General features: G+C 39.4%; 1 protein-coding gene across 1 annotated transcript in view; it reads right to left on the bottom strand.

Annotated features, from left to right (window-relative positions):
- Spata16 (spermatogenesis associated 16) overlaps nt 1-9,309 on the bottom strand; it is a 293,192-nt gene extending 283,883 nt beyond the window's left edge. Inside the window, exon 1 of the mRNA XM_055626224.1 lies at nt 8,701-9,309. Coding sequence (XP_055482199.1) covers nt 8,701-9,309 — 609 coding nt within the window. The remainder of the gene's footprint in view (nt 1-8,700) is intronic.
- Nucleotides 9,310-12,076: the final 2,767 nt, after the last annotated feature.

The following is a 12,076-nucleotide window of genomic DNA, read 5'->3' as shown; positions in this document are numbered from 1 at the left end:
TGAGCTCTTATTCCTCAGGGCAGTGGCAAGGGAAAACATAGTGGTGTTGACATGCTTTTATTATATTAGTAAATTTTAATTTTTCTAGAGACCTATTTTGTATAATTAGTGCTTAGTTATTTTTTTAAAAAAAACCACGTCCCCCCCCCCCCTTTGAACCTTAAGAACTACAGAACCAGCCTGTTAGACAAGATCTGCTTACCAATACAGTAGTGGCATAACTGTTATGGAGCAAGCAACCACTTTCTGACTGCAGTTGAATTCTGTTCCCACAGGAGAGAATCAACAGCTTAGGCCTGGAGAGGTCATAGGCATAATGGGATAGCTTATTTTCTGTTGTTTAACTAAATTAACATAGCATAAAATTGCCTTCTAAATACCCATTTATATCCATAAGCAAAAACTACTCTCAGCCTTAACCAAAGAAAGCTGTCTTTGCATTGAACAGCAATGAATGTAGAGTGTTGCCCAGGATGCTGAGAATTAGTGACCGTTGAGGGACCAGTCCTAAACAACACTTTTTTTTTTCATCACCTCCTTTAAAAATTCAGAGAATATTTTGGAAGATGGACTCAAAAGAACATACTAGCTAGAAGATAAAGAACAGAACCATGAAAAGCAATCATTTCACTAGAATCATGAACTCAGAGTAGCTGGTGGTTACTTGCACTGACTGTAAAGAAAAAAAGTGGCTTTGTCACCAATCACTTACTCGTCGAGAAGAGTTCATGTGACCCCATGTCTTACAGCTGAGTTAGAATATTGGCTATTGGTGGGAGAACGGTGGTCATTGTGTTCAGTTGTGTCTCAACTTCTGAGCCCGCTGTATTCTAATAAAAGATAGCGGCAAAACCGTGGTCACACTGTCACTGGCCTAATTTTTTTGGGCCAACAAACAAGACAGACACGAAAGTGAGACATAAATTTGCAGAAAAGAGGGAAGGTGGATGAGGTGGGAGGAAGATAGAAGAGGGTGAGGATGAAGGTAATCAGTACTGTATTGTATGCATGTATAATATTGTCAAAAAACAGATTTATGAAAAGAAAATCATTCTGTTTTATTTTTGAGGTCAAGAGAAACACATGTTATGCAATTTTCTGCTATAGAAATTTGCTAACACTTTTCCAAGAGTCTTTAATCACTAAATACTTATTGTTTATGGATGAACAAAGCCAGCAACAATCAAAAACTGAAATATTTAATCTTGAATATACAAAGTTCAACAGTTTATACCTGGGAACTGAGAAGAAATAAGCTATTTCTGGCTTCCTGATTTGTGCATTTAAGAGAAGGCTTATATTTTTTGTTACAAACAGCTAATCATTTACAACAGTCTCTGATGGAGATCATTTTTTTTTTTTTCAGAAGAGGAATACTGTAGAGAACAATGCATTATTTGGGTTATTGTTTGGGCCAATTTGAAATATAATTAAAAGTAGATTAGATTTTTGTTTCCTGGTTCTCAAGACCAAACCCAGAATTGTGTGCATACTAGGCAGGTACTTAAACTACACGTTTCAAATGTTAATTACCCAAGAAAGGGACTATGAATTAAAAATGTTATTAACAAGCCGTGGGCAGAACCCTTTGCAATGCTGATATTTTAAACTTTTAAGTTTTAAATACATTGTGTGAGGCTCAAAAACTTGGGTTCTGTTACAACTTATAAGTTAAGACTTCATCAAGATTTTCATTTGCTGACATCCTTCCTGACAGCATTTGGCCACAAGTTACTGATATTTCTACTTCACTGCGTTCTGAGGAGTAAAGAAAGTCAATCAGCAACAGCATACAAAAGTACAGCATTGGTTGGAGATTCTGACTCCAAACTCGGCATCATGTTCATTATAGCTCAGCACTTATGTAGGTGTGTAGAACAGTTTCCTGAGGAGATACCTGAGTGGTGATGACAGCCATGTGACAACCAACTACTGGCTGGGCCTAGGCCTTTGCTACCTGCAGTGGCTCCTGGAGCAGAAGCATTGACAACATTTGGGAACTTATTTCGAAGTGAGGAATCTGGTGTTTCATCTCTCCTGTCAGATCTGCATTTTAAACAGTATGCCTATACAAACCTTTTAGTGGGAAGAGCAAGAATTTGGCACATGAAGACCCCTGCCACAGACTGGGTGTGGCCCCTTAAGGAAGTTGCTTAGCTTTTGAAAAGATCAGGTTTTTTCTTTGCCTCTAAAATGGGATGTGAATAGCCAATTTAAGGCATTACTCTGATGAGTTATTTGAATGTGAATGTCTTCAACTAGAAAAAGGTTTAGGGCTATGTACTATCTTGTGAGTTCCCAGACTTTGCTTCCTTTGGTTTTCATGACAGAAGGAAGACATTTTAACTGGGGTAAGATGGGTCCTCAAGGCAGTTTGACTTTGAGGGCTAATCATGTTGAATAGATCTGCAAATCTTTATTGGCCATTGGAATTTCTACGTTTGAGAACTATCAATTTGACTATTAGTCTATTTATTGATTGGACAGTTTTCTTAGATATTTAACTTTTGGAATTCTTTATATTATCTAGGTGCTAGTACTCAGTTAGATGAACAAATAGCAGAGTTTGCTCAAATTCTAGTAAGGATATTGAGAAAAAAGAGAGTCCTGGTGTGAATGTATACTGATCTGGTTACTATGGAAATCTGTTTGAAGGTTTCTCAAAGAGCCAAAACTGAACATATTTTATGATCTGCTTTTCTAGGGTATATACTTGAGGAAGTCTAAGTCAACATACTACAGAGTTACTTGCATATTCTTAGTTACTGTTACCCTAAACACCACTGCCAACATTTGGAACCTGCATAGATAGGTACATCAACAGGATAAAGAATTATGACTTTATATACATTATATGACTTTATTCTGCTGTGAAGAAATGTGAAATTATGATATTTGAGGAAAAATGGAATGGGGGGGTCATCGTGTTAAGTGAAAGAAGCCAGACTCAGAGAAAATATGCGATAAGAAAAACATGACATTTTCTCTTATATGTAGACTTTAGATTTAAGTGTGTGTGTGTGCGTGTGTAGGACATGAAAATAGAAAGAGTACTATGAAAGGGGAGAAAGAGCTCTCCATGGAGGAGTTATAAGAAAAGGTATGAAACATACACACACATATTCACATACACTAAAGAATGAAAATCAAAGGGGATTAATGTGGAAGAAAGAGTCCATCAAGAAGAGAGGAAGGTGGCTATAAGAACAAAGTATAATGATCTATGTATGAAAATGTAACAATGTATCTCATTTCTTTGTATGTTAATTAAAAGCAATAAAAAAGAACTGTGTACTGAGATCAGGAGGAAACCCACATCTGTAAAATACACCAGCCCAGGTACACAGAACCTGATTGTATTGAACAAAGCAATACTTTGTTAGAATCCATTTAAATTAAGCTTTCTGGGATATCCACATTGCAAGGCCCTAGAGACTTGCTACGGAATTATTCTCAGTAGAGCAATTATAGGTGAGGCTGCCCTATAATGAGATATTTTTGCTTCTTCATTAAATAAACCCCCTTGAATGGGCTCCAAAATGGACCTGCCTCCTACCAAATTCCATTACACTGGAAGTAATCTTATCAGAAGGTCTGGTACAGACTCCATCGTCTTGGAGACCTAACGTTTACCATAAGGGAAATGCGTTCTAGAACAATGATTCCCAAAAGGTGGCTCATAGACCCATGCTTTACTAATCTGCAGTGAAATGTGAAACACACAACTTAGTAGGATTTCTATAAAATTACAGCATAATTTATTTTCGAAATGTCCTTCATTTGCAGAGTATGACCTGTTTTCTTTCTAGTTTTTCTTTCTTTTTTGGGGGGGTTGTGGTTAAGCTGTTCCATCTTTGATGATATAATGATGGGAAGGCTTATAATATCCTTGCATAACAGAAATGCGATGCCAATCCATTCCCACCCCCACCCACTCTGCTGGTTGTTTGTTTTTGTCAACCTGAGATGAGCTAGAGTTATCTGAGAAGAGGTACCTCCGTTGAGAAAAATGCCTCCATAATGTTGCCTGTAGGCAAGTTGGCAGTGCATTTTTGATTGATGCTTGATGTGGAAGAGCCCATCCGACCCTGAGCAAGCCCACCTTCGGAAGGGGGTCTTGGTTATATAATAAAGCAAGCTGAACAAGCCATGAAGAGCAACCATAAAGCAGAAGTCTGGCAAGGCTCCTGTTTCAGGTTTTGCTTCCAGTTTCTTGTCTTTGCCTCCACTTCCTTAAGTGATGGAGTATGACCTGAGAGTTGTAAGCTGAAATGGACCTTTTTCTCCCAAGTTGGTTAGGGTCATGGAGTTTTATAACAGCAGAGCCCCTAACTGAGACAGCCCCTCAAACAGTTAAGTTTTTACAGATGTTTGAAATCCCCAATTTCTGAACCATTGATATTGAAACAACTGCTCAGAGGGAAAGTGTTTCCTACAGGTCAGCTGATGGGCATAAAAGAGGTTTAGACGAAGGGCAGAGTGTTAATCAGAGGCAAATGTGTTAGCCTCCTTAGACTATAACAGAACTCTTGAGATATTCAAGTTATATAGAGAGAAAAAGTCATTACGTTCCACAGTTTTGGAGGTTCTAGTTCATGTTTGGTTGGCCCATTTTGGACTTGGGGTAAAGCAGCTTGAGCATGCCATGGCAGAAAGCATTGCTGAGCAAAATCATTTACACTGTGATCCAGAAAGTAGAGAGAAAGAAAGAGCCTGGGCTTCAGTAAATTCCTTCAAGTACGCCTTCAACAGCTGACAGCCCCCTCTCACTACTTCTCTGAAGTGTCACTGTGGGAGCCAAGCCTCTAGCACATGGGCCTGTGGGGGCATTCAGCACCCATGCCGTCACAGTAAATGGTTCAGTCAGGCACACTTAAACATAGTGCTCTTGAGGTTCAGTGTGCTCAAGGGCCATCTGGGATTTGTTTAATTGTAGTTTCCAATTCTGCAGGTCTGGGCCCCTCTGGAATCCTCTGTTTCATACCAACTTACACCCAGCAGCACAGAGAAAGTGGTTAAACAGCTACATCCTGAAATCAAGCTGTGTTCAGACCCAGGCTTTACCATTTTTTTTTAGCAGGAGGTCCATGAGCATGTCATTTAACCTGTTTGTCCCTTGACTTTCTCACGAGCAGTGACAGTGACAGCAACATAACGACCCTGTCTCATGGCTTGCTTGCAAAACAAAAATGGAAAAATGAGTGCAAATATCCCCAGAGTGTAAAACACACCACCCAATGCAGAGAACAATCTCTGGGTTGTGAGTAATGAGTAATTACTTTAGCACGAGGTCAGTTGGGCATTAAGATAGGAAGGATTAGCACCTCAGGAGCCCCCCTCCTATGTGTTCTAATCAAAAGGAACAACTTCAATTGCAGAGGATGAGCTTTGTTTTCTAGGGCTGGTTCAAGTGGAGCTGTTTGAAGCTGTAGATCTTAGAGGGTACCTACAGACCTGTTCTAATTCAGAAGGGTTTTGAATTACTAAAATTCTGTGATTAAGGTGGAGGCCATGGTGTCAGGTTTGCAGGTCACAAAGCTAGAGCCTTTGATAATTTTTCTGAGTATTTCCCCTGCAAGTAACAAGAAACCCTGATTACTATATTCTTGGATGTTGCCAATTATTATTAATTATTCTCCCCATGAGAGTGTGTAGCTAGAATGTTTGACTAATATTTTCTTTCTTCTTTTTTTTATTTTTATTTTTTATTTGTGTGTGTGTGTGTGTGTGTGTGTGTGTGCCTGCAAAATCCTGAAGAGGCTGTTTGATCCTCTGGAGCTGGAGTTATTACAAGTTGAGAGTTACTATTGTGGATGGGATCTGCTAACCAAAACTCAGGTCTTCCAAAAGAGAAGCTTTGGCTAGAGAGGGGCTTTGTTTCATTTTTTGGTCCTGTTTTCAGCCATAAGTGCTATATACTTTGCATTCTTTCCTAACTGATGGTGTTCACTTATTTAGCAAGCCTGGTATATGCCTCCTGCTATGTCCCCATTAATAAGTACTGCTGGGAGAAAACGGCTCCTTATCTATCTTGCTTCCTATGTCCTAGAACCTCTCAGTGTAAGAAACGTCTGGAACACTGTTTTCCCAGCCCCCCCCTCCCCACACACCTGCAGCTTTGTGCAGTTACATGATGAAATTCTGGTCAATGTGAAAGAAATGAAAATGCTAGGTACAGCTGTAGAAAGTGCTTGTACCGTAAGTTTTTTTTTTCCCCTTTTGGTTCTTGGAATGCATAGCAAGAACAGATATTTTATGTTAATAAGGTCTAAGCTACCTTTTAGGGATTTTTTTTAATAATTTGGTGTTCTGATAATCATATTGTACTCATTCTTGTCTATGTGTACTTCTATGAGACAAATATATCTCCGTCTTCCACAAGATGCTCATTTCAGAATTTTTGTCATTTATAGTTAAATCTTACCCAAGTTATTCACCCTCAGATATTTGTCATGGTTAGTATTTCAGCTTGTCTCCATACTGCCTTACTTAAAGCCTCAGCAAGCAATGAAGGAAAGGGTATGCTATATGATAACATCTCAGAACGCAAAGGAATTGTCACACTCAGAAGTTTAAGTTCAAGGGAAGAAGGGTTAAAGAAGTGAAGAAACTGTTCTATTCCCAGTAGCTTTTGTTTATTAAGAGACATTCTAGAGAAGATTTCAAAGTTAACTCCCAAGGTAATTAAACAAAAGCTAGGCCAGATGTCTAAGCTAAAGTTTTGGTCTCAAAATAATTACCTTTGTTAATTACCAGTAATTAGTGTCAGCATCCAAAGCTTTCCTAAAATCCAAGGGAGAAGGAAGGGGAAACATAGAGAAAAAAGGGTAGAGGGAGGGAGAGAGGAGGGAAAGAGAAAGTACAGTGAGAGAAGGGAGGAGGGAGGGAGGGAAAGAGAGAGAGATTTCAGCATAGACATACCTTTAGGTCATTAAATCTTGATGTTGAATTTTTAGCACTATGAACACTGAGGGTTTTTTTTTTTTTTGGTAATTAAAATGTTTTATGTGTAGGTATGAATGGTAGATCCATGCCATGAGTAATTTTATTACAACTTAAATACATTCATACACACAGTGTCAGGGACATGAGTGAACTACTGATAATAAACTAGGGGTAGGATTTGTGCAATTTCAAATACCTCATGTCTAGTCAAATAAAATAATATTTTGAAGGTATAAATTTGTGAACACTGAGTTTTATGGAAAACTAGGTATTTTCTTTCAGTTAATACTGGTATCTCTTGCTCTCTTATATAGTCCTAATTTAAAGTTTCACAGCTCAATTTTAAGTTTTATATCCCCCTTTCATTGGTAAAATAGTGACCTACCATCCTGCATGAAGAATATGCTTTTTGGAGCAAACACCAGCAGACAGGGCAATGGCCCTTGCAGAAATTTACACTGTCTTTCTTGAGCATTCTGTCCTTGGCCAGAGGACTGGGGCTGGAACAGCTCAAAGTAGAGATGAGGGTTTGCTCAGAGGCGGGTGGATAGCTCAGGTTTCCAGCACTTACTAATTACAATAACCTTATGTAGAAATAACATCCCCAAGCTTTACAGGGCACATTAGTCTTCCAGCTGGAGTGTGGATGACCCCTTATGAAAATAGATGAATTGCCTGTGTGCCACTGAATCACTACCTATCTTTTGGAATCTTGTCTGTGTGTGTGTGTGTGTATACAGTTCCTTTTTAGGGATACCATTGTTAATTATTTTCTATTAGTAATTCATTATTGATTTAATAAGTTTAAAATGTAGGCAATGGTGGAAATATTTAACTCTTTTAAATCTATACCAAAACAGCTAACACTATCTCTAGCCTTCCCTCTGGCCCCCATTAAGGGGGCCACAGTTATATCATTTTACTGTACTGAGATCTCAAGATAAAAAGACAAAAGGAGCACACTTTTTTTTTTTCTTTCCCTCATCAATTGAAGTCTCCCCTCTCAGCGGGCATATTTAGAATTCACTGAGATGTGCTTTTGCAATTATTGAAATACACAGAGAGACACCAGTTGTGTCAGGCCACTGGGACTTGAGGGTAAGCATTTACTTAGTCTGCAGGCTTAGCGAGTATTAGACCATTCACTTTTGCTCATGACTTCTTTGCGTTTAACAGTGATTCCTAGGCTTTATTTCAGTCCACTGGCAACTTCATAGTACCATGAAGGAGACAACCCCTACCTGCTTGCAGATGGCATAATAGTTAGTCATAAAGTTCACTGGAATGGGAAGGATATTTGAGGTGACGCTCATGTCAGGGAAAATGATGTCATTTGTATTGAATATTGCATACAAAGTATCAGGCTAAAAACTAAGGGTTTGCTTGCAAAGATTACATAAAAGTGATGATTCATGGACTCTTGGAGTCTCTGCATTTAGAAAGGATGTATCTTACATAACACCACTTTATTGACACTCCACACTTATGTTATAAAACTAACCACATTTGTAAGTATGCGGTCATTTCCTTCTGGGTTTGTAAGCAGAAAAAGCATGTTAAACGTGAACAGGCATCGTAATCTATAGGCCCATCTTACTTGCTTTATGTAACTTTGGAACTCTTAATTCTGACATTAAATATTTTTACCCCATGACCACTGTTCATTACATTGATCAGTGATCAAAACCACTCAGTGTAATTGTAACTTTTAATTTCATGGCTCCCTGTTCATTTATGCTGTCTTTACTCCCATACCTCAAGTGCTGTTCTGAACTGCCCTGCTGCCACGGCATATTTCTTCTGTCTATAGCAAGAGCTGGCATCCTTTAAGGCTACCTGAAGCCATTTGTCAATCTGTGGCAGGGTGGTGAGATCCCTTGTACTTGCAGGTGTCATCATGGCAGAAGTTTGGCCGGTTGCCTGAATCCCAGTGCATGTGTACGTCTGGGCAAACTCATAGCTTACATCCTCTTCATCAACGTAGACTAGCTTCATTTCCACATCCATTATGTTCTTTAAGGGGATGTGAGGCAGAGGCGTCGTGGTGACTAGCTGATTGTCCAGTTCCATTATCTTGGCCTCTTTCTTTCCAATTGTCTTTTCTTCCCCTTCTGACTTTCGTTTAGGGGCCATTTTCTCTAACTCATTGCTCTGTTTTTCCTTGATATTCTTTGTGAGTTTTACTCTCTCAGCCGTGCTTTCTGCTTGTTTTTCTCCACAGCTTTTCTTAATTTCTGGTGGCACTTCCAGGCCATTGGGTGAAAAGGTGGACATTTTCTTGCTGGTATTTATCTTTGGTATAAGCAGATCACGGTAGACTCTCTTAACTGTAGTCTCCAAATTCCTACTCTTGCCGGAATCCATTGGTCCACCCCCCCGATTCCTGCTGGGATGAGAAAGGAAAAAGCTATTAAAACAATTAAGTCTGAAACCCCCGTGGTTTTAGCCTATAGTCAGTTGTGTTTCAAATACTGTTTACTTATCGTAGATACTTATCACTTAGAATACAGCTGCATTATGCCATCCACTGATTGCTCACCCCGGCCAATGGATGTTTCAATCACAAAACCCACTAAGGTAAGAACGCACCCAAAACATATTTAGATGTTACCTGAAAAATAATTTACAGTTGAACAGCACTGAATGAATCTTTTTATGAAAAGCCTGAAGTCACTGAATAGAAAAATTTTATACATAGCCCTAGAAGACAAAAAAGTAAAAAAAAAAAAATCCATTTCTGTATTAATTTCCTCAGGAAGGCAGGTGGTCTGTACCTCATTACGAAGCCCACTGCTATCCTGCCTGATGGACATGGAAGCACAAACCACAGCCACTACTGAGAAACTTCCAGAAGTGTGAACGCAGTATTTTCTTTACATGTTTATTAATGCTGAAAGCCTCCTGTAGAAGCATCTTTAAAGACAGCTATTCGTTAAAGCAGGCTCTCAGACTGGAAGAGTGTGACCTTCAACTCACAGTGACTCAGAACCGTATGGTCATCTAGACTCTTCCGTTTCTGCAGTAATGGCGTGAATATTGTCTACAATATGAAACGTTTTCTCAATGTGCTGGTGATTAACAGACAGAAACAGAGGTTTCTTCATACTAACTCTGCTTCTGGATTTGTTGCAAGATAGAAAGCATCTTAAAATTTAATAATTACTACATCTAATTGGTTCTTATCTCATCTACTTCTCTTGACTTAATTGTGATAAAATTGTGTCTCTGCTGAACATAATTTTGTTTTCTTGTTTTACAAAGAACATAAAGAATGGGGCGGGGGTGGCTGATGTTTCTCCATTGACAGTACTCCCTAACTCCTTGCTTAGTCTTCCCTGCATGACATGTCACTTTAAGTACACCGCTGACTATACTTGAATCAGATCCAGACAAGAAAATAGCCGTGGTGCAGCTGAATATGACCATAAGACACAATGAGATAAAATCTAACATTTGTGTTTCTTATACTTTCCAGGGTGATTCACCCACTAAGGAAAAACACTTGAGAAGCTTTTTTAAAGCTTATTATTTTGCTAATATTGATTGCTTTCCCTTGTCTACCCGAGAGACAGCAGTTTGGCTCTAGAAACACCATGAAATGAGACCCAGTTGATTCTTGTGGAAGTTAAAAATTTTCCTTTCCCGACCCTTTTATGTAGGTGTTCTAGGAAAGGTTTAAGTTATACACGAAGACAGTAGAGAAGCTACCTGGGCAGTTTTATTACCACATAAGAAATATCAAATGGGAAAGAGAAACTGCTGTGAGAGTAAGAGGATCTGAGTTCAAATCCTTACCTACATAAAAGCAAAGCATGGCTATGTGTGCCTATGATGCCACTGTTTAGGGATAGAGACAGGTGGACCTAGGACCTTGTATTCTACCTAAGGGCCTGAGAGGAAGACAGTGCTGCCAGCCATTGCTCTGTTCTTGTTTGTTCTTGTATCACAAAGGATTTGGGCTGAGTGAACACAGTTTCAGTGTTTCAGTTGGGGTCTCCGGTAAGTGGATTCCCAGACCAGCATCTATCCCAGAAATGTCCTTTCAGTAACACGGGTGAAGCTTTTGAAATTTTCCTGATGGTCAAATTTTCCTGATGCTTTCCTGCTGGTAAGATTCATTCTCACAATAGACTATATAAGAACCGAACAGTAAATGTTGGAAGGTGAACTGTTCCATGGGTTTCTTTCAGGTCTCTTATCTCAGCAATGTACATCAGAGGCACCAGAGGCTAAAATGTATCAGTTCACCTGCAGTTCATTGATATAACACTTTGGCATCGAAGGGAATACTACCTGTGCTATCAGAACTGACTTCACGTCTTCAGCACCTAAATTCGCAAGTATCTTTGTAACTGCTTCTCCTGAAGAGTGATTGTTTCTCCTTCCTCTATTGTCTTCACATACCTCCTTTGTCCCCCTTGCCTCTTCCCACCCATCCTTGAAGATGTACAAGAAGAAAGGCTTTATCAATTTTGTGTGACAGAGGCTCTAGAGAGATTCTACATCAATGATTAAGCTTTTCTAGAGAAATCATCATCTTAAATGCCCAACACATTTGTATAAACAGAGGGGGAGAAAGTAGACAGGCTGCTCACAGGACATTCAGATGGTGAGCAGATCTTTAATGTCTAGGCATCTGAAAGATCAGCTATTACAAACATGTCCAAGAAGCAACAAATTTATGTGACTCTTCTTCAACAGAACACGGCCCTCAACAGGTGCCCTTAAATTGACAGTCTGAAAGAGCAGGTCTAAAGCAACCACTGCTTCACAGTGGTGACAGCTGGTCATACAACTTCAATTTCAGAGGTAGAAGATGTTCTCTATAAAAGCTGTGCTGCCTAACAGCAGAGTTATGGACTACTGACAGTGTTTCCAGGAATTACAAAATCGCAGTGAAGTGATGTGAAGCACAAGGTCTTTCCCATTTCGCCTCACACACTGCCCTTACTTCCCACTCCTTGATCTCAAGATGAGAATTTTGTTAATCCCAAAAGAGGCTCATTTTCAGTCCATCTGATGAAAATTCCCACCTTGTTCCCACGTCGTTTACCTGTCCTAAACCGAACAGCAATATCTAGACAGGAACTGCCCATCTCTGTCTTCTCCAAACAGAACAGTTATGTATGCA

This window comes from Psammomys obesus, unplaced genomic scaffold (genome assembly GCF_907164565.1).
Source record: "Psammomys obesus unplaced genomic scaffold, mPsaObe1.curated_primary_1811, whole genome shotgun sequence".
NCBI lineage: Eukaryota > Metazoa > Chordata > Mammalia > Rodentia > Muridae > Psammomys > Psammomys obesus.
Note: the sequence above shows the minus strand (reverse complement) of the source record. Positions and strands in the feature narration are given on the sequence as shown.